Genomic DNA, 23,598 nt, shown 5'->3' on the forward strand with positions numbered 1-23,598 from the left:
GCTGGCTGGTGACACGCAGCTACAGCAGGCACAGTCTCCAAACACCAACAGACGGGAAATACATCCCTTCCCCATCACTAACTCCATCCCTTCCCCATCACTAACTCCATCCCTTCCCCATCACTAACTCCATCCCTTCCCCATCACTAACTCCATCGCTTCCCCATCACTAACTCCATCCCTTCCCCATCACTAACTCCATCCCTGTTCCCATCACTAACTCCATCCCTTCCCCATCACTAACTCCATCCCTTCCCCATCACTAACTCCATCCCTGTTCCCATCACTAATTCCATCCCTTCCCCATCACTAACTCCATCCCTGTTCCCATCACTAACTCCATCCCTTCCCCATCACTAACTCCATCCCTTCCCCATCACTAATTCATCCCTTCCCCATCACTAACTCATCCCTTCCCCATCACTAACTCCATCCCTTCCCCATCACTAACTCCATCCATTCCCCATCACTAACTCCATCCTTTCCCCATCACTAACTCCATCCCTTCCCCATCACTAACTCCATCCCTTCCCCATCACTAATTCATCCCTTCCCCATCACTAACTCCATCCCTTCCCCATCACTAACTCCATCCCTTCCCATCACTAACTCCATCCCTTCCCCATCACTAACTCCATCCCTTCCCCATCACTAACTCCATCCCTTCCCCATCACTAACTCCATCCCTTCCCCATCACTAACTCCATCCATTCCCCATCACTAACGCCATCCCTTCCCCATCACTAACTCCATCCATTCCCCATCACTAACTCCATCCCTTCCCCATCACTAACTCCATCCCTTCCCATCACTAACTCCATCCCTTCCCCATCACTAACTCCATCCCTTCCCCATCACTAACTCCATCCCTTCCCCATCACTAACTCCATCCCTTCCCCATCACTAACTCCATCCATTCCCCATCACTAACTCCATCCCTTCCCCATCACTAACTCCATCCCTTCCCCATCACTAACTCCATCCCTGTTCCCATCACTAACTCCATCCCTTCCCCATCACTAACTCCATCCCTTCCCCATCACTAACTCCATCCCTGTTCCCATCACTAACTCCATCCCTTCCCCATCACTAACTCCATCCCTGTTCCCATCACTAACTCCATCCCTGTTCCCATCACTAACTCCATCCCTTCCCCATCACTAACTCCATCCCTGTTCCCATCACTAACTCCATCCCTTCCCCATCACTAACTCCATCCCTTCCCCATCACTAACTCATCCCTTCCCCATCACTAACTCATCCCTTCCCCATCACTAACTCCATCCCTTCCCCATCACTAACTCCATCCATTCCCCATCACTAACTCCATCCTTTCCCCATCACTAACTCCATCCCTTCCCCATCACTAACTCCATCCCTTCCCCATCACTAACTCCATCCCTTCCCCATCACTAACTCTATCCCTTCCCCATCACTAACTCCATCCCTTCCCCATCACTAACTCCATCCCTTCCCCATCACTAACTCCATCCATTCCCCATCACTAACGCCATCCCTTCCCCATCACTAACTCCATCCATTCCCCATCACTAACGCCATCCCTTCCCCATCACTAACTCCATCCATTCCCCATCACTAACGCCATCCCTTCCCCATCACTAACTCCATCCCTTCCCCATCACTAACTCCATCCCTTCCCCATCACTAACTCCATCCCTTCCCCATCACTAACTCCATCCATTCCCCATCACTAACGCCATCCCTTCCCCATCACTAACTCCATCCCTTCCCCATCACTCACTCCATCCCTTCCCCATCACTAACTCCATCCCTTCCCCATCACTAACTCCATCCCTTCCCCATCACTAACTCCATCCATTCCCCATCACTAACGCCATCCCTTCCCCATCACTAACTCCATCCATTCCCCATCACTAACGCCATCCCTTCCCCATCACTAACTCCATCCCTTCCCCATCACTAACTCCATCCCTTCCCCATCACTAACTCCATCCCTCCCCATCACTAACTCCATCCCTTCCCCATCACTAACTCCATCCCTTCCCCATCACCAACTCTATCCATTCCCCATCACTAACTCCATCCCTTCCCCAGCACAAATCACCTGCCCCATTCCCCAGCAATGTTTCTAATCTGTGTCTGTTGCAGTTTCAGAAGCTGTTGCTGAATTAGAACGACAGTACCGCGAGTTACAGAAGAAACTCTCTGAGTTGGAGAAATCGAGTAAGTGATTTTAAATGCAATTTAGGTTAAAGTGGGCTGTGTTGTGCTTTTTTTTTAGATGGTGCATGGGCAGCTAAGCTTCCAAAATAGGGTCCAAGATGTGCACATTCATCCAATAGGAAGTGCACAGGATGCCATCTTGGTAAAGGGGTTTGTGTGCGCCTCCCAACCACCGGCAGCATGCAGATCAGGCAGATCATGACGCGAATCAGTGTGCAACGCTGATTTGAAGCCCTTTTACAACTCCACACTCCAGCAAATGACCTTAACTTCGCTCAGCTGAGCATGATGTTAAACGGCTTGAAGAATCCCCCACCAGTTCTATTTAAAGGGATCATGCAGTACTTACAGGTTAGTTGCTGGATTATTTCTTCTGACTGCTGGTTGACTTCTTTTTGGAAGACTTCTAGAGTTGTTGAAACTTTCATTCATCTACAGGGAGTGGTCTGGCTGCTCTTGCAGTCCTCTCTGTGCCTCTTATAATATATTGCACAAAGTAGCTTTCTCCAAGCATGTGTGGCCTGGTCGTGCTTCCTCCCGATGTAGGACATGACAGGGAGAATGAAGAGAGGCTACACAGAGCAGGATGAGCTGCTAGAAGAGGGAGGAGGAGGAGGGGGAGCAGGGCTCTCAACAGGCGGCCATATCCACCCAGGGTCTTCAGGGAAGAATTCTCTTACCTCAGCTTCAGTGAGCACCCGTGTATGAGTCGCCTTTGCTTCACCACGGAGATAGTAACTGAAAATGGTCAACCGCTGTTGCCACAACTGCAGGGTCAAAGCAGGGCAAGGCCCGCCTTGCCTGTGGCTGTCAATGTGACCGTGGCTCTAAATTCGATGCCACCAGGTCAATTCAGGCTTCAGCAGAAGTTATAACAACATTGTACACTCAGTGAGTTATTATTTATTCTGTTCCCATGGAGACAGTGCCCTGATTCTGTAGAATCTTTAACTTGTCCGTATAATTCATCACATTTCCTATTTTTAGGCACTGAGTGTTCAACAAACCTGGCAGCGATTGAGAATACATTCAAACAAGACATCTCTCGCCTCCAGAGAAATGGTCAGTCTGAGATTTATCACAATTCAAATGTTTCTATATTCTTTTAGTGCACTTTTCTGATCTCCCTTGACCCACTCACCCCACCCAAACCCCCCACCACACATTCCCCACTGTGTCTGTCTGATTCCTCGGTCACTACATTACCAGAATGACTCATTGACTCCCATTGCTCTTGAACAGATGCTGAAATATCGAGGAATGTGTCGTTGCTGCAGGAAGACAGTGACAATCTCCGCAAGAAGTTGTGCCTGAACCCATCAGGTAAGAGCCAGCATGAGACTCCAGAGAGTCGGATCAATGAAACAATCCAGGTCATTGCTGGAAAGCTGCCATTTCATTATTGAGAAACCTGTGTGAAGGGCCAAGGCCCTGAGCTCCCAACACCATCACCTTTGTCAAGAGCTGCTGAGAAGACGGGGCCAATCGAGTGGTGACCCCCAAGTTTGGGTTTGAAGAGAATGAAACAATGAGGCTGGAGTTAGAGTGCGTTATCAGGCACTCGGGACATCCCAAAGTGTCTCTCAGCCAATGAATCACTTTGTAATGGGGCTTATTATGTTCCGTGGTTGAACATAGCAGCTGGCTTGTGCACAGCAAGCTCCAACTAACTACAAATGAGGGAGAAGTTAATCTGCTCTTGCTGCTGTTGGTTGGAGTCAGTGGCCCTGATTTTAACCCTGCCTGCCCAGCGGGAACCGGGCAAGTGAGTGGTTAACATCGCGAAAACCGACGAACCGCGTCACTCCCACCCTGGGCGCGATGACCACCATTTATAGCGCTGAACTGGAATGTGTGAGGAAGGCACCCACCGGAAACAGGGACAGGTCATCATATCTGAAAATTGGGGTCCACGGACATCATTACTGCTTTAAATGTGCGAGACGGGAGTCCCGCTCATCAGCCAAACTGCTCAGTAAAACCTCGCGGGATTGGCCTCAGAAACTGACTGACCAGATCTGCTACAAGAATTTAAAAGTTATAGAGAGAGAAATAAAAAAAGCCTTGCATTTCTATAGTGCCTTTCAGGATGTCCCAAAGCGTTTCACCGCCAATGATGTATTTTGAAGTGTAGGCACTGATGTAATGTAGGAAACACGGCAACAAATTGCGCACAGCAAGCTTCCAGAAACAGCAATGTGATAATGAGCAGATAATCTGTTTTTAAGTGATGTTGGTTGAGGGATAAATATTGACCAGGACACCGGTGAAAATTCTCCTGCTCTTCTTTCAAATAGTGCCATGGGATCTTTTATGTTTATCTGAGAGAGCAGACAGGGCCTCAGTTTAACATCTCATCCGAAAGACGGCACCTCCAGCAGTGCAGCACTCCCTCAGTACTGCACTGGAGTGTCGGCCTGGATTTTGTGTGAATCCTGACCGTCAATGCCAGCTATCCTGGCAGCAGCCACGATGCATTCACTCTGTGCCAGACTGGTGTGCCAGCTCTATTCCAGCCACCACCTCAAACTGGCTGCTGGGAGACAAGGGCTATCTGCTCCCCACCTGGCTCATGACTCCCCTCCGCAACCTCAACACTCCTGGCCAGCACTCATATAATGAGAGCCATGCTGCCACCAGGAACATCATTGAGCAGACCATCGGAGTGCTCAAGCAACGGTTCCGCTGCCTGGACCGCTCGGGAGGAGCCCTCCAGCACTCAGCTGAGCGGTTGTCTCTGTTCGTCATCCTCTGCTGCATGCTGCACAACTTGGCCATTATGAGGCGCAGCCATTGCCACCAGGCATAACAGATAAATGTGAAGTTATCCACTTCGGTCGGAAAAACAGAAAGGCAGAGTATTATTTAAATGGTGATAGATTGGGAAATGCTGATGTACAAAGGAACCTGGGTGTCCTTGTACACCAGTCACTGAAAGCAAACATTCAGGTGCAGCAAGCTTTTAGGAAGCCAAATGGTATGTGTTATGTTCATTAATAACTAGTCGTTATCATTATGAACAGCTAGCTTCTAGCTAGTCACTTTATTCATGCCATGTGGACTTCTATACAGCATCCATCTTGACTACTGCCTTCTGGGTAGCCTACTCTTATATACATACAGCTCTACAGCTCCACCTAGTGTACCATTCTAGAATGACAGGTTACTGATCGTTACATCCCCCTTTCTTAGAGGTTAAACAAAATCAATATCAATCAACTTTCAAGAAACACGATAAAGATGATATCAGTAACACTTTTGTTAGTGCTCTATAAACATAAACATTTTCACAACAGTCAACACATTTTCAAAGCTTTACTTTATACTCAAAGATTAAGTCTATCAGGCTTTTTTACTTCACGTGTGGATCTTCTCAGCACAGGTAAGTCTGATGTGTTTTCATGAGAGCCTGTATGTGTGTTTGTGTTAGATTGTTCTGGTGGTGATTGACAAGATTCAGTTGCGGCATTGTCATCGATTTGCTCTTGGATAGTTTCTTGTGTTTTTAGGAGGGAATCTGTCCTTCCTCAGTTCTAACAGTGTATGACCTTGTTTGTTTTGGTGTTTCTGACATGTCTCACATTCGCCTATCATGTTCTCAATTACTGTTTGTAACACTGTATCTTTTACTGTTTCTTCTGCTATTTGCTTTGATTTTGTGTCTGACATGGGCAGCGCAGCAGTGACTATACTCACATGAACATCCACGTCTTCTTCAGTAGAGCGCACATGACTCATTGTGGGTGCACGGGATAGTGCATCTGCTAACACTATGTATTTGCCTGGTGTGTAGATCAGTTCAAAGTCATATCTTTGCAGCTTCATCATGAGTCGTTGTATCCTTGGAGACATCTCATTCAGATTTTTTTTAATGATGGCAACCAGTGGGCAGTGGTCTGTCTCAACTGTGAAGGTGGGAAGTCCATATATGTAGCCATGGAACTTTTCTAATCCAACTACCAAGCCTAGACATTCCTTTTCAATCTGGGCGTATCAACACTCAGAGTCAGTCATAGACCTGGAGGCATAGGCAACAGGCTTCCAATCTTCACCCTCTGCTTGTAGCAAGACCGCGCCTAGGCCATCTTTTGATGCATCCATTGACACTTTGATTCTCTTTGTTGGGTCAAAGAAGGTGTGGTTGTCAGCACTGTTTTGAGGTTCATCCACTCTTGTTTATGTCTTTCTGTCCATGCAAACTCATTTGTTTTATGTAGCAGTTCTCGCAGACAGGCTGTCTTGGCTGACAAGTTAGGAATGAACTTTCCAATTAAGTTTATCATCCCCATGATGCATAGCACTCCTTTTTTGTCAGTGGGCCGGGGCATGTTGAGTATGGCGTTTACTTTTTCCATATCTGGCTCTATTCCTTTACCAGATAGATTATCTCCTAGGAAAGTGACTTCCTGGACGCCAAACTGACACTTGGCTTTGTTGAGCTTCAGTCCATTCCGGCGTATGCTCTGTAGCACTTTAGTCAGTCTCTCATTGTGTTCTTTCAGTGTGGAGCTCCAGATGATGATGTCATCAACATAGACCCGAACTCCTTCCAGACCTTCAATTATGTGTTCCATTGCTCTATGAAAGATTTCAGATGCAGATATTATCCCGAAAGGCATTCTGAGGAAACAATACCTGCCAAATGGTGTGTTGAAGGTACAGTATTTGGTGCTCTCTTCATCCAGTTTTAGTTGCCAAAATCCTTGTGAGGCATTGAGCTTTGTGAAGTATCTGGCACCTGACATTTCACTGGTGATTTCTTCTCGCTTGTGAATCTGGTTGTGTTCACGTTTTATGTTTGCATTTAAGTCCTTTGGATCCATGCATATTCTTAGATCATTGTTCTTTTTCTTTACACATACCATGGAGTTAACCCAGTCTGTTGGCTCTTCAACTTTCCTGATGACTCCTAATGTGGTCATTCTGTCCAGTTCATTCTTGAGCCGGTCACGCAGGGGTGCTGGAACTCTCCATGGAGCATGTACCACTGGCTGAGCATGCTCCTTTAGCTGGATCTTGTAAGTGAATGGTAGAACTCCAAATCCTTTGAACACATCCTGGAAATTACTCACTACAGAATCCACTGAGTCATCTGGTCTGCTTATGGCACAGTTTATACGGTAGACTCTCTTGACCAATTCTAAGTCCTCACAAGCTTTGTCACCTCGTAGTGAATCAAGTCCTTCAGCCACAACAGAAAACATGAGATGATGCACTTTGTCTTTGACTGTCACTTTAAGACTGCATACACCTAAGCTATCTATTTTCTGTCCATTATAGTCCTTCAGTAGTACTGACTTTTTCTGTATTTTGGGCTCTTCTTTCATATTTTTAATGTCACTCATACTGATTAAGTTTGCTTTTGCCCCAGTGTCTAGTTTCAATGTAACTAATGCTCCATTTACCTGCAGTGGGATCATCCATTTGTCCTCTTTTACTGCGTTAACTTTATGTTCAACATTGTCCATTCCTGAGGGCTGCACATTTTCTCTATCCTTTTTGATATTGTCACATGACACCATTCCTACAGAAAATGTCTCACTTAAATCAGTGTCCTCAATCACATTAACTTGTTGCCCTTTCTTTGTTTTTACTTTTGAAAAGCATTGTTTGGCAAAGTGATTCTTTCCATAACATTTTGTGCACATTTTTCCAAACGCTGGGCATTTTCATGACTGGTGTTTGTAACCACAGCGTTTACAATTAAAAATTCCTTCCTCCGATTGCTTTGTATTTCTGTTCTGCCCATGTTTCTTTCCTTTGTAGGACACAGCACCGACGGCAGCACAGTCACTCATTACAGTCGCATCATTATTAATTTCACTGAAAGTCTTCGCGTGCTTTTGAGCTAGGCCACTGGCTTGGCATATTTTCACAGCATTTTCCAATGTTAGTTCGGTTTCTCTCAACAGACGTTCCCTGACCTTTTTATCATGAATACCAAACACAATCTGGACACGAATCATGGATGATTTCAGTTCAGAGAAATTACATGTCTGTGCTTTCAGTTTCAGATCGGTCATAAAGCTATCAAAAGTATCATTTTGCTTCTGTGTCCTTGAATGGAACACATATCTTTCATAGGTTTCGTTCTTTTTGGGAGAACAATGTGTATCAAATTTCTTTAGCACATCTTCCAATTTTTCTCTGTTCTCCTCTTGATCAAATATAAATGTATTAAATACCTCTATTGCCTGTGGGCCTGCAACCATAAGCAGTAACGCTATTTTCCTTGCGTCTGGCATCGTACCGAATCCGATGGCTGCAATGTAGAGTTCGAATTGTTGTTTGAAAGTCCACCAATTGTAGTCGACATTCCCCGTGAGTTTCAAACCCTCCGGTGGCTTCAAAGTCTCCATGTCGCGTTTCACAATATTCAGCAGATTTTCCCACTCCTGGTACCATGTTATGTTCATTAATAACTAGTCGTTTTCATTATGAACAGCTAGCTTCTAGCTAGTCACTTTATTCATGCCATGTGGCCTTCTATACAGCATCCATCTTGACTACTGCCTTCTGGGTAGCCTACTCTTATATACATACAGCTCTACAGCTCCACCTAGTGTACCATTCTAGAATGACAGGTTACTGATCATTACAGTATGTTGGCCTTCATTGCAAGAGGATTTGAGTACAGGAGCAAGGGTGTCTTCCTACAGTTATACAGGGCCTTGGTGAGACCACACCTGGAGTACTGTGTGCAGTTTTGGTCTCCCTACCTAAGAAAGGATATACTTGCCATAGAGTGAGTGCAGCAAAGGTTCACCAGACTGATTCCTGGGATGGCAGGACTGTTGTATGAGGAGGGATTGGGTCGACTAGGCCTGTATTCACTAGAGTTTAGAAGAATGAGAGGGGATCTCATTGAAACGTATAAAATTCTGACAGGGCTAGACAGACTGCATGCAGGGAGGATGTTTTCCTTGGCTGGGGGGTCTAGATCAAGGGATCACAGTCTCAGGATACGGGGTAGGACATTTAGGACTGAGATGAGGAGAAATTTCTTCACTCAGAGGGTGGTGAACCTGTGGAATTTGTTGAAAAAAGGTATAAAAGGGGATACAGCCAGCAACTACAGGCTGGTCAGTTTGACCTTGGTAGTGGGGAAGCTTTTAGAAACGATAATCGGGGACAAAATTAACAGTCAATTGGACAAGTGTGGATTAATTAAGGAAAACCAGCACGGATTTGTTAAAGCCAAATCGTGTCGAACTAACTTGATTGAGTTTTTTGATGAGGTAACAGAAAGGGTTGAAGAGGGTAATGTGGTTGACATGGTGTATTTGGATTTCCAAAAGGCGTTTGATAAAGTGCCACATAATAGGCTTGCCAGCAAAGTTGAAGTCCATGGAATAAAAGGGACAGTGGCAGCATGGATACGGAATTGGCTAAGTGACAGGAAACAGAGAGCAGTGGTGAACGGTTGTTTTTGGGACTGGAGGAAGGTATACAGTGGTGTTCCACAGGGGTCGGTACTAGGACCACTGCTTTTCTTGATATATATCAATGACTTGGACATGTGTGTACAGGGTGTAATTTCAAATTAGCAGATGACACAAAACTTGGAAGTATAGTGAACAGTGAGGAGGATAGTGATAGACTTCAGGAGGATGTAGACAGGCTAGTGGAAAGGGCAGACACATGGCAGATAAAATTTAACGCAGAAAAGTGCGAAGTGATACATTTTGATAGGAACATAAGAACATAAGAAACAGGAGCTGGAGTCGGCTATACGGCCCCTCGAGCCTGCTCCGCCATTCAATAAGATCATGGCTGATCTTCGACCTCAACTCCACTTTCCCGCCAGATCTCCATATCCCTTGGTTCCCCTAGAGTCCAAAAATCTATCGATCTCAGCCTTGAATATACTCATAGACTCAGCATGCACAGCCCTCTGGGGCAGAGAATTCCAAAGATTCACAACCCTCTGAGTGAAGAAATTCCTCCTCATCTCAGTCTTAAATTACCTACCCCTTATCCTGAGACTATGCCCCCTAGTTTTAGACACTCCAGCCAGGGGAAACAACCTCTCAGCATCTACCCTGAATCCCCTGCAGCATCTTGTATGTTTCAATGAGATCACCTCTCATTCTTCTAAACGCCAGAGAGTATCGGCCCATTCTACACAATCTCTCATCATAGGACAGCCCTCTCATCCCAGGAATCAATCTAGTGAACCTTTGTTGCACCGCCTCCAAGGCAAGTATATCCTTCCTTAGATAAGGAGACCAAACTGTGCACAGTACTCCAGGTGTGGCCTCACCAAGGCCCTGTACAATTGTAGCAAGCCTTACTCTTATACTCCAACCCCCTGCAATAAAGGCCAACTTGCCATTTGCCTTCCTTATTGCTTGCTGTACCTGCATGCTAGCTCTCTGTGTTTCTTGCACGAGGACACCCAAATCTCTCTGAACACCAACATTTGAAAGTTTCTCACAATTTTAAAAATATTCTGTTTTTCTATTCTTCCTACCAAAGTGAATAACCTCCCATTTCCCTACATTATACTCCATCTGCCACCTTACTGCCCACTCACTCAGTCTACCTATATCCCTTTGCAGACTCTGTGGGGTGGTTTTAGCTCAGGTGCGGGCTGTTGTCATGTTATCCGAATTTCGTGTTTCCCACACGAATCTAAATGGATGTGGGAGATTGATGCAATTTTAACTCAATTGGCCAATTGATTTCCAACGTGTGGGAAGCTTTTGCAAAGGGGTTTTTCATGACTGAAAGTCCCCACCGATGACGTCATCATTGCTGCTGCATTTAAGGTCCACAGCAAGCCTTGCTTCTTCTGCAGGCTTCCAAGCTTCCTCCATTTGGTGTCAGAGGGACCTGCAGGAGAGATGACAAGCGGGAGGGCAAGATCAGCTCCTCGCTTTGACGAGGCAGCACTGCAGACATTAGTGGATGGGGCTAGGGCCCACAGGGAGGTCCTGTTCCCTTCATCAGGGAGGAAGAGGCCTCCCACTCAGACCAAGGCAGTGTGGATGCAGGTGGCTGAGGAGGTCAATTCCTTGGGAGTCACCCGCAGAACCTGGATACAGTGCAGGAAAAGATTTCATGGCCTTCAGCGCACTGGAAAAGTGAGTATGAATTTCCCATCACCCTCAATCTGATCCCCATTGCCTTTCCTCACCAGCACGCAGCTTTAGCAATCTCTTCCTCCACATCCCACTTGACACTGACATCCATGCACCCTTACCCATTCCCCCTCTCTCTATGCTCACATTCACATAACTGTTCCACCATGCAGCCCTCACACTCCCTATCACTCTGATGCTTTGAACACAACTGACAACACACAGGGAGGGCCCTTGGTCTTGCAACCTCACTCCATCTTTGTCTCCTTCTAAGTATCTATGCTATGCAATCTCTACACTCACTCCTTCATTCTCACTCAACCTCCACTTGTCTCCCTCATTGCAGGAAAAGAGAGCTCACAACAAAAGAGAGCGAGCCAGGACAGGAGGAGGGCCACCATCAGTAGCCCACCTCACCCCCTGGGAGGAGGGCGTCCTGGAAATCATGGGCGTTGAGGATGATTCACACGTGGGGGGCGGACAGATGGGTGCAACACAGCAAGCTGGTGACAGAAAAGTTTCCCATCTTTCTCTTTGACATTACATGAGTCACTGATAATGATTGTGAAGCTGTAACAGATGCACTTATGAGCATCTGCAAAAAGCAATGTGCATGTAGCCTTTGCATCACATCTCTGACTCTTTTCCTTTACTCCCCCACAGGACCATCACAAGCATCCATCCCCCCTAGCCAGGAAGAAGAGGCTGAGCAGCCAGACACCTCAGAGGAAGCTGCAACCTCTGAGGCCACAGCGTCAGCAGAATTCAGCGCACCCAGCACCAGCGCAGACACTCACACCTCGGTGGGACCTTCGGGACATAGAGTAGTGTTGTCACCTGGTGTATCACAGCTCACAAGTGAGCAGCAGCAGATTGTGGAGACAGGGACAGCAGTGGAGAGTCCTAGTCGGAAGGCGCAGGACTCTGCCAGCTCAGCTCAGCAGCATGTCGACCCTCTGCCTCTGGGTCCATCCATAAGATCAGAGGTGATGGAACTCCAGGCACAGATGCAGGAGTCTCTGGCAGGTTTTGTCTCTGGGGTCGCTGCAAGTGTGGAGCGAATGGAGAAGTCCATAGCGAACATGAGCAGAGCCTTTGTGGAGTCATTGGCGCATGAACGCATCACCACGGAAAGGATGGCTACCTCCGTGGAAACGCTTGCTACCTCCGTGGTAAGGCTTGTAGGGGGTGGCGTGTGCCCAGTCAGCTCTGCCCCTGACTGTCTCTGAGCAGTTCAAATCGCTCCCACACCTTAAAATAGGGATAGTAAAATCTTTTGTTGGATACCTTAGTTTGTAGAGTGGAAACTTCGGGTTTTGTTCTTCTTGTGGTGGTTTGGTCATCGGGTTTCGTTGCGGCTGGGGCTCGGTTGGTGGTCTTCGGTGTAGGCTTGGTCCTTTGCGGCCTAGTTGTCCTTGGTTGAGCCTGCCCTGCCGTGCTGTGACGTTGATCTTGCTGTTTGGCTCTATTCCTCATCGTGCCCCGATGTCTCGCCCTCTTCTGCCATGCTGCGCGTTTGGCCCCCAGTGTTATGGCGGGCATCCTCCGTGTTAGAGCGGGAAGAGAAGAGAGACCTTGGCTACCAGTGTGCTTACAATTATACAGGTTTCTCGTCCCCTTATCTGCGCGCCAAATCAGGTCGAGTTCATTGTTTAATTTTGGCGGGCTCGTCTAAGGTGATTACAGCCATTCACCTTAACTGCTTTTGGGGCGGTTGTCTCCTTGCTTAATGGCTTCAATATCCTGGTTGTTTGTCATTTATGAAGTTTAATCGGCGTTTTCCTGGCTTGGTAGCTACTTCGAACTGTAACCGATTATTTATGCAAAAAGTTAATGGCCTCAAGATTAGGTCTATCCTGAGTTGATCTGTTTCAAGATGAAGGGTGCATATTCTGTGTTTATCTAGCTGTCTGGCTTTAGAAATAACGAAGTCTTTCACAGATCCGTGCATGTCAGGTTTCTTTTCAAAGCTTTGAATGGACCTGCTTTTGCAGGGCCTTGCTTTTTAAAATCCTGCAGGCTTCTGTCACGAGGTTCAGAAGCCATTTTCTTTTGGGTACCCCTTTTAGCAACTTGTCCAAAATCAGGGTCCCTTTCTTAGCAACTTTTGGGGAATGTGGGAATTTTGAGAACCCTACACTCCCCCCTGTTGATACTAAACTTGCTTTAAGTATCATATTTACAAGGTGAGCAAAATACCCGACCCTCCATAGTCAACCTTCCCTGTAATTACCTATCTATGATCCCATGACACATGCATTTCCCATTCTTTAAAATGTAGTGTACATAAGCATACATAGACAGAATACAGTCGTTTACACACATCCAAGCATTGAGGGGGTTCAACACCCCTGCACCACTTGGTACTCATACATCTTTATTAAAATAACACGTCGAAAGTCAACAAAAAAAAACACAAAAACAACAATCTTTATTCAGAAACACAAAAAATTTCAAACAGGTGTATCTCCCTCCACGTTAACATAATGTTCCTTCCAGGTCCTTTGGTTTCGGAATTCTATCATTTGGCCTTTTCCCTCGCACTGAATGCACACTAGGTACAATACTATTCCAGCTGGCAAACCAGGAGGATGTGGGAAGCCATTCTAACCCATGAAGGGACCTCTATATTTTCAAAAATGTCCCACCAGGGTGGAACCACAATATCCAATATCTTGGCCCCTATCTCTACTGTCTTCTGCTCCAGAGTGTAGAAATGTTTCTGAGATTATTACTGCTTTGAGTATTTTGGTCAGACGTTCTGGGAGAGGGGGAATTTCGTAGCCGAAATGCGCTACATATTTTTGCAGGTTGGTGATATTCTCTTTTACAGTGAGGTGAACAGTGGAGGGTTCAGGAATGGGGACAATCCGTTCCTGGGCCACTTGAACTTCTACCTCGGGTTTAAAGCAGAAACTGCTGTCACTTACCGGACACCAGCTATGCTGTCCATGCTGGTAGTGGGGCGCACCTGTGGTGACACAATATGTCCCACCTCCTATATATGCTACCTGTGAGGGAACATGGCCTTGTGCCATTACCTCCATGGTACCGTTTATAGGTTTTGCGCCAGCAGCTTTAAACCCGCACTGTGGTTTTGATTAGGCATTCAAGTGCTGGGGACACAGTATTATGTGTGCTCCCCGGCTCCGTCACCCCGAGAGGTCAGTACCTGTCATAGCGTGCTCCCACTTTATGACATAAGGTGGGACCGCTGTGAAACGGATGTGTGCACCCCCTTGAATGACTCCAATGTTCTCTACCCTGTATACCAGCGCGGGTCGAGCTGTCCCACCCATGATGGGCATCCTTACTACTATACCCATGATAGTATGGTTGGAACGTCCACAATCTACTGGGACTGGGTAGGCCTCAGAAGCTAGCCGGAGTTGACATGGGCTTAATGCATTCTCAAATGGATAGAGGGCTTGTTGCTGATCCAGGAGGGGACTAAACCCTGTTTTAAATCCTCCAGGTTACTGCGGCCCTCGCCTAGCAGCCACGCCCCGTACAGTACGCACACCTTGTTCTGTGCAGCCTGATCTGAAGCATTTCTTTCCTCTCTTATAAGGGCATTTACAGTCTTGGCGTGTCTTTCCAGCTCAGCTATTATCTACTTTAAATGGACTGTCATGGCCTGGCCCTCAAGTAACTCTGAGCCTACTACCTTATTTTCATCCATTAAGATTTTCCTCAATTGTGTTTTTAGACTGTTTATCTGTGTCTGCAATTCTATGTCATCCAAGCTGTTTATGACAGAGGATCCTGTGTTAAACGCTGTGAAAACATAATTCCAGGCTCCCCTTCTTTGTCTCCCCGCATTACCAAAATACTCCGTGTGTGGTGTACAGTTCGGTTTTGTCTACATTGGCAAAATCGAACTCATAGAATTTCCTAAACATTTCTTTTAACAGGGCCTGGTATAGCTGTTCTGTTTCTTTGGGGCACCACTCAGGTAAGTGTACCTCGGTAAGGTTTAAAATCACGGAAGCTACCGCGTAGTGTACCCCTTGGTATAGCACCTGTTCCGTTGGCACTAGTACCAGCCCATTCCCTGGTCCCTTGGTGGTGGCAGAGCACCCCTCTCTGTGTGTCCTTGCTGCCTGAGTCGTGGGCAGGGGCTTCCGGGCGCGTGCCATGAGTTCAGTGGCTTTGACTGGGGCTGGGTAGCGTGGGACTATGCAAGTGTGTAGGTGGGAATCCCATTCCACCCCCTCCCCCTTATCCTGCCATGATGCGGGGAAGATGATGGATATGCCTGTGGGGCAGGCCCTTTGTGACCCCACATGCAGACATAAATTCCTTGTTCCGACTCCCACCACTTATCCCAGCATACTCTAGTCCCCCCTTGGGTCCTGGTGACCGTCTGGTGGGTGTTGTTCCCCATTCGTTCCCAGTCAGCTGTATGGTCCCCCATGTCTCTGCTCAGCTTTCTGAGCCACCACCACCTTCCCAGGGGAATCTGTCCTCTGCCAGTCAGGCACACGTGTTTCCCCTCATTGACCCCGACCAGTGAGGCCACAACCTGTATGCTGGGGCAGGGGAGGGAGGCCTCCCCGTAGGTGAACCTGGTCTGGCTGGAGTACCGGGTGGAGTTGGATCCCAGCCACCCTGGCCATCTTCCCTCATGGGAATAGATGGCGAGCTCCTCCACGCCTCGTTCGCCGCCCCCAGCATTCACAACTGGTGCTCTCTCTCCTGAGCACCCATAGATGTGGGAGTCCTCCATGTCACCTCGCTTCCCAGTGCTCATTCCTATCAGGCGGAGTTGGAGTATGCCCCCCTTCATCTCGAAATCCCTTCTGTAAAGAGACACAAGAGCATATAGCCAGGTCCCGAGGAGATTCTCTGGCTTGGGTAAAGCATAGTCGAGTCTCGCAACCTCGACTCAATACAAACATTCTTAAACAAACAATAATACTTAAACTACCAATCACCTCGTATAAACATAAACTAACACCCAAACTTAACAATAACTAAAATTACATTACAGAAACTATGTACATCCGCCGCCCGTCTCCGGGCGGCCAGGCTAATCCCTGTTCGGGCTGCAGAAAACTACTCCCTTCGGTGTGGCTGTCTTGTCCTGTACTTTTTGTCCCTCGCAGCCTGTGGCTGCTGGTTGGGGACCTCTGTCCTCAGACCGATCCCTGACTTGAGAGCTGCCCTTTTGAACTGGGGAGCCGGTGACCACGGTTTCCTTGGCCGTGGCGTTCGTAGGGACCTTCTAGGGACTTTGGCTGGTGGGGTTTTTCTGGCTGGTGGTTCTTTAACACGAGCCACTGCCCCTCTGGTGCGGTCTGTGGGCTTTCCACTACCGCTGGCTGGGGATTTTCATCCTCAGGCTTTACCTCTTCTAAACCTGTGCTAGGGGCAGGTAACTCTTCGCAGCCTGGTGCTGTAGGCTGAGGGTCCTCGCCCTCAGGTCCCACCTCGTCTAAATCTGGGTCAGGGGCGGGGTCTTCGCCCTCACATCCCACCTCATCTAAGTCCAGAGGAGTGGGGGAGTGTCCCAAATGGTGGGTGGGATGGCTCCTCCCCTAAAACAAGCCACTGCACCTGCCTGTGCAGTCTGTGAACTTGCTCCTGCTGCAGACTGAGGATTTCTATCCTCAGACCTTGCCCCAACTGGCTGTTCCCTTTTCTCGGGCTCAAACAATTTACATTGATTAATGTAACTAGCAGCCTGCCTTAAAGTCTCGTCCACTGCCCTGAACGGGCCTTCTATTGACTCCCCATTCTTTCTCCTTACTGGGATGGCCTTAAGGGTGGGATCTTGGGCTTGGACCTACTTTAGGTCCGGGGCCAAAGCTACCTCTTGTGTGCCTCCCTTGTCCCGGATTGTGGCCACCGAACCTGTCCGATAGGGGTCCCAAGACTCTCCTTCCCTAGCCCTCTGCTTGGCCACCTCGTTGGTCTTTTGGTTACCCTCCCACATGGTATGGAGGGATCCAAAATCTATGGCCAAAGGTTTGGACCTTTCCCCAGCCTGCTCGTTCCCTGTGAATCCCATTAGGCTAAATGGGACCTTGTTAGACCGGGGTGAATTGGTCGGGTCTTCCGAATGGACCACCGTGCTGGAAGCTCCCGTGTCCACCGAATATCTCCCCTGCACCATCTTCACCCGCATCTTAACATAGGGCCTGCCCCCCTCATCGTTTTCAAGGGGGCACAGGTCGACAGGCTGCGCTGGTTCTAGTCAGGGCTGTGGGTTGGATGGGGCTGATGGGGTCAGAGCACCGGTAGCAGCTGCTACACTCCCTTGGCCAGTCAATAGGGACCTCATGGCATCCAAAAATGACTCGACTGTGATGGGAGGGATCCCTAACTCTGTCTTTTGGGCTGGGGATGAGGAATTCTTTCCCTTGTTATCCTTCCAAGGGTTTTTGCATTCCTTCCTCCAGTGTCCATCCTTCCCACACACGTAACAATTGAGCTTTGTGCTCGAAGGGCTATTCCCTTCCTGATGCCACTCCTTCCTACCCTGTCCGGGTTTTACCTCATGCACCTTCCCCTTAGGTGGGTGTGCATCAGTTCCCCTACTGTTCCTATAGGCTAGGGTCAACTGTCTGATCACCGTAAGTTCGGTAGTCAGGGGATTCTTAGGGCCAAACCAGACTTCTGCCTTGGCCTGGAACTGTGGCTAGCTGTTTGCCACCAGGCAGCGGAGCCAGTGGGCCAGGTGATCCTGGTTCAGGTATGCCCGGTTAGGTGCCCCTGTGCAGGCACTCATATACACCGGCCATAACCTGTCCGCGAAAGCCTGCGGGGTTTCCCCTGCGAGCTGCACTGTCTTCTCCACACGGGAGAAAGGACTTCCCTCATTCATCCCCATGGCCTCCAGAACTTCCTCCTTGAGCTCCCCATACGCACACTGTCCCCTCTTACACTGGTCAGAGAGGGACTGGAGGAGCTTACCCTCCAAAGAGAACAGCAGCATTTTGGTCTGCTCAGCATCATCGCATTCGTTGATGCTGGCTGCCTGTTCCACTTCCCTGAAGTGGACCGAGGGGTCCCCTTTTTCGGTGAGCTTTGGGATATGGCTCACCACAGCCCTAAGCTGTTGGGTGCCGTAGGATACTACGAACTGGTTTTGTAGGGGTCCCTCTTCCCCGTCATCAGCGGGTGGGCCAAACCTCCGTTGCCGGGCTGGGCACATCGGCCCTGGCTCCAGCCTCTCTTGCGGGGGTTGTTCCATCTCCGCTTCTACCCCTAAGTCCAGCCCCCCCTTGCTGCCAGACTTCGCTAAAACCTGGCGCGACGGGTGGTGGTCGTGGGACCTCCTGTTCCTCAACCGGGTCATCCCTTGGCACTACCTGTGGTGTCTGACCGTTCTCCCCTCGTTCCCTGTAAAATCCGCCTGGGCTGCCTTCGGGCTTATGAGGCACACCATGCCCTTTGCCTTCCTTAGAGCAAGGCCCAGATTCTCTATCTGTTCCTTGCAGGGGTCATGATCTGTATCTTCAAACCCCTGTTCGCTCGCTAACTTATAGGCTGCCTTTACGTCTTTCACTTTCTCCTCCTGCTGTCTTGTCTCGCTAGCCGGGCATTCTTCTCCCGCAACCTCAGCTCATTGCTCTTGGCCTCGGTGACCTGGCACTGTAGGTATTCCAACCTGGCCTTATGCTCCCCCATTAATTGCACCCTTTCCTGGTTTAGGGCCTGCAATGCTACCAGTAACCTCTCCCCTGCTCGAGTCCTGTCTTGGACCTCCAGGGCTGACTCCTGTATCTCGGCTGCCTGTGCTTCAACGAGCCTGTCCAAAAGCTGGATCTGTTTCTTGAAGCACATCAGCCAGACTGCCTTCTCTATGGATTTCTTGTGATCCTTCCCCTCTGTCTACTTAGCTGCGGCAGCTACCGGACGCCCAGCCTTTAACAGATTGGTGATCCACTTCTTCGTGATATTCACCTTGCTGAACACATAATCAGAAATCCTCTCCTCCATTATGGTTTGCTCTTCCGAACCATTGTCTACTGTATCGCACCCCTGTTGCCGGTGTCCTGCTGCGGTCGCCATTTCTGTAGGGGGTGGCGTGTGCCCAGTCAGCTCCGCCCTTGACTGTCTCTGAGCGGTTCGAATCGCTCCCACACCCCTGGGTTCTAGACACCGGACTTAGGTACAGACGGCGATACAGAATTAGAGTAGACAACTGGTTTGGTACAAGAAAACTATAATTTTATTAAAGGCACAACAATATTACAACACTGGAAATTACTAGAATAATTACAGACATATAAAAGTACACTTAGTTGGGAATGGGGAACACACGGCACAACGAGGGAACAACCACATTAATAATTCCCCTACCTTTGTCCCTCCCCCATTACCTAACTAGATTGAGCTAAGAGGGGCCAGGGATTTATGCTCACCAATGGGGTTTCCTTGACAGTTCAAAACCTGTTGGTTGTGGTTTTGGGGTTCGCTCTTTGTGTCCTTTGGGGCCTGCCGTCCCCATGTGGTCTCAGTCTTGGGAACTGCGAAGGTCCCTCAGTTGGGTTGAGTCCGCTGATGCGGTAAGGGCGCGGTTATGGATTTGTCCGGTAAGTCCCCTTTTCTTTTGCTAGAAATAGGGATAGTAAAGTCTTTTGTTGGATACCTTAGTTTGTAGAGTGGAAACTTCGGGTTTTGTTCTTCTTGTGGTGGTTTGGTCGTCGAGTTTCGTTGCGGCTGGGGCTCGGTTGGTGGTCTTCGGTGTAGGCTTGGTCCTTTGCGGCCTAGTTGTCCTCGGTTGAGCCTGCCCCGCCGTGCTGTGACGTTGATCTTGCTGTTTGGCTCTATTCCTTGTCATGCCCCGATGGCTCGCCCTCTTCTGCCGTGCTGCGCGTTTGGCCCCCGATGTTATGGTGGGCGTCCTCCGTGTTAGAGCGGGAAGAGAAGAGAAGAGAAGAGAGACCTTGGCTACCAGTGGGCCTACAATTATACAGGTTTCTCATCCCCTTATCTGCACGCCAAATCAGGTCGAGTTCATTGTATAATTTTGGCGGGCTCGTCTAAGGTGATTACAGCCATTCATCTTAACTGCTTTTGGGGCAGTTGTCTCCTTGCTTAATGGCTTCAATATCCTGGTTGTTTGTCATTTATGAAGTTTAATCGGCGTTTTCCTGGCTTGGTAGCTACTTCGAACTGTAACCGATTATTTATGCAAAAAGTTAATGGCCTCAAGATTAGGTCTATCCTGAGTTGATCTGTTTCAAGATGAAGGTGCATATTCTGTGTTTATCTAGCTGTCTGGCTTTAGAAATAACGAAGTCTTTCACAGATCCGTGCATGTCAGGTTTCGTTTCAATGCTTTGAATGGAACTGCTTTTGCAGGACCTTGCTTTTTAAAATCCTGCAGGCTTCTGTCACGAGGTTCAGAAGCCATTTTCTTTTGGGTACCCCTTTTAACAACTTGTCCAAAATCAGGGTCCCTTTCTTAGTAACTTTTGGGGAATGTGGGAATTTTGAGAACCCTACAGGCTGGCTACCGTAGAGGAGAGGATGGCTATGGTAGAGAAGAGGAGGGCTACGGCCATGGAGGAGCTTAGTCGCCAAGGTATGGAAAACATGGTCATTGTTCAGAATAGAATGACATCTCTTGAGGAGCGATGGGCATCTATTGAACAGAGATACCAGACCTTCATGAAAGTCCTTCTGAGTAGGACTGCCATTGCAGATACGGGTCCCCATGACCCCAAAGATGTGCAGCAAGGTGCTCTCCAGCCACTTGCAGGCGCTGAGGGGGAGCTGACGCATGAGAGAGAGGTTGGTGGCAGACCTCAAGGAAGTGGGGGTTCCTCTCCAAGCGCTCACACTTCCATGCCACTGCAGAGCCCTCGGTCAGAGCCCCGCCAGAGTCCACACCCAACTGAGATAGACGTCTCAACCCCTGCACAGCCGCAGGAGCAGCAGACTTTTGACGAGCCCTCATAGGCTCACAACCCCAGAGGATACCCGCCAAAGGTGTTGAGACAGGAGCAGCAGGAAAGTGAGCAAGGGGCCTCCACATCTGCTGAAGGCACAGGGGAAGCACTACGTAGGAGCATGCATAAGAGGAAGATAAAGCACAAGTAGTCACAAGGGTAGTCACTTGGGTGGAATTTTGTGTTTAGTGTAAAAATGCCATCATTTCGTAATTATGCATAAAAATTCTGATGGCAACTGTTGCAGTTGTGGCGTCTGTCATTTCGCTATTGGGACTTCCACATTGAGGCCTTAGGAATACTTGCAACTGTCAGTACGGTGGTCAGAGTGCTAGGAATCCTCTGGTTCTTGGACATTGTCAATGCTCTGGTAAGAAGCTGCAAGGCAAAAATGATTGATTGACTAGACTAAGCAAATCTGGCCAGGATGAGTGCGTTCCTTGCATCCCGGGCAGCAATGTTCTCGCGTAATGCTGCTGCTGGTTGATGGGCCTCTGCAGGATGTTCATTTTTGTCCTCCTCCTCCTCCTCATCTGAGGGGGATATGTGAGGAGCCACTTGGCCCTCAGGAATCTGCAAGCCATGACGCTGTGCCATGTTGTGAAGCACACAGCAAACCACGATGATTCTGGAGACCCTGGCTGCTGAGTACTGCAGGGCTCCACCTGATCTATCCAGGCATCTGAAGCGCATCTTCAGCAAACCGATGGTTTGCTCGTTAATGGATCTGGTGGAAATGTGGCTGGAGTTGTAGTGCTCCTCAGCTTCATTGGCTGGCCTCCTCAACAGTGTCATTAGCCATGTCCTCAGCAGATAGCCCTTGTCTCCAAGTAGCCATCGTTATGTTGGTCTGGCGGACTGAATAGCGGAGGCACACTAGACTGGTGCAGTATGAAGGAGTCATGGCAACTGCCAGGCTACATGGTACAAACATGCAAAATTTCCTTCTTGTAGTCACACACCAGCTGAATGTTGAGGGAGTGGAAGCCCTTGCAGTTGACAAAAATACCTGGATTGCGATGGGGTGCCCTAAGGGCCACATGTGTGCAGTCAATGACACCCTACACCCTTGGAAAGCCTGCCAGATGAGCTAGTCCAACCACTCACGCCGTGACACTTGCTCGATCCTTGGTGAAATGGATGTGAATGTGCGCGAGGGCAAAGAGGGCATCGGTTACCTGCGTGATGCAAGTGTGTGCGGCCGCCTGGGAGATGCCGCTGATGTCTGCTGCTGATCCCTGGAATGAGCCTGAGGCAAAAAAGTTCAGTGCGGTGGTGACTTTGACAGCCACTGATAATGCTTGTCCACCTCGTCCTCTGGGCAGCAGGTCTTGCAGTAACATTGCACAGATGTCAGTCACTACCTCTCGCGAAAGTCGGAGCCGCCTTTGGCACTGCTGCTCAGACATGTTGAGATAGGTAACCCTGTAACTGTAGACCCTGTTTGGGGGGTATCTCCTGCGCCGACATGATTCCAGGCGCTGGTCCCTTCTGGCCTGTGCAGCCTCAGGTGGTTGAGCAGCAGCCTAGCGCTCCTGCTGCTGCTGCTGTTTCTGGTGCTGCTGTTGTTCCTGGTTCTGTTGGTGCCACGGCTGGTGCTCGAGCTCCTCTAATGCCCAGATGGGAAGGAAATAAATGGCTCTCATGCTTCTGGTATATGCCTCCGTTGAGGAGGCGCTGAGTGAAGGTGGCGAGAGGGGTTTCCCAGGAGGCCACACTGGAGATGGGTGTGAGGCTCCAACCTTCCACAGGTGTGGTTAAGCCTTGTAAAAGTTGCCCCAGGCCTGAGACCACTAGGTCCTGCCACCTGCACATGATGGCTGATCAAATCTCCTCTTTAATGGTTGACCTGCAGTTGATAGTCAGCAATCCAATAGTGCTCCCGCCAGGTTTCACATTCGTGATTCCCAACAGGCGTGTTTTACGTGGGAAAAGGGTTAAATTTGCAAGGGCCTGTTAAAATAGGATTATAGAGGCCATTTAGTGGTAATTAAGGGCCTTAAAGACATGTCCCTCCTGTCGGATGCGGGACGGAGTCGGGACCATCAGACACGCCTGAGTTAAAATTGCTCGGAGTCGGGAACCAGGCGGGGGGGTCCCGCCCACCAGTTTTTGCGATTTTAACCCCCCGCACGTCTCCAAGCTCCTCATCTGAGTCCTGTGCAGTAGAACTTGCGCACAAACTCGCCCTCCGGGGAGCTGGCTCCCGAGCTACCCTTTCCCCCTGGCCTTGCTGCAGCCCACTCATCCCTGGTGCACCACCCAGTGCAGACCCCTCCACTAAACTTGCCTCTAAAGATCGCGCAGTGCCAGTATCTGCGGTGGTGCCTGCGGGTGAGAGATGCAGTGACGCGGTGCTTTGCTCCTCCTCCTCTTCTCCTTCCTCACTCTCAGTGGGGGCCTCA

At 49.0% G+C, this 23,598-nt stretch overlaps 1 protein-coding gene across 1 annotated transcript in view; it reads left to right on the top strand.

Annotated features, from left to right (window-relative positions):
- LOC147097553 (C-type lectin domain family 10 member A-like) overlaps window positions 1–23,598 on the top strand; it is a 139,864-nt gene that overhangs the window by 98,541 nt on the left and 17,725 nt on the right. The window contains exons 6-8 of the mRNA XM_085971511.1: window positions 2,131–2,205; window positions 3,193–3,267; window positions 3,448–3,528. Coding sequence (XP_085827637.1) covers window positions 2,131–2,205; window positions 3,193–3,267; window positions 3,448–3,528 — 231 coding nt within the window. The remainder of the gene's footprint in view (window positions 1–2,130; window positions 2,206–3,192; window positions 3,268–3,447; window positions 3,529–23,598) is intronic.

Source organism: Somniosus microcephalus, chromosome 31 (genome assembly GCF_052327205.1).
Source record: "Somniosus microcephalus isolate GS21.2 chromosome 31, FLI_Smic_1.0, whole genome shotgun sequence".
NCBI classification, from domain to species: Eukaryota; Metazoa; Chordata; class Chondrichthyes; order Squaliformes; family Somniosidae; genus Somniosus; species Somniosus microcephalus.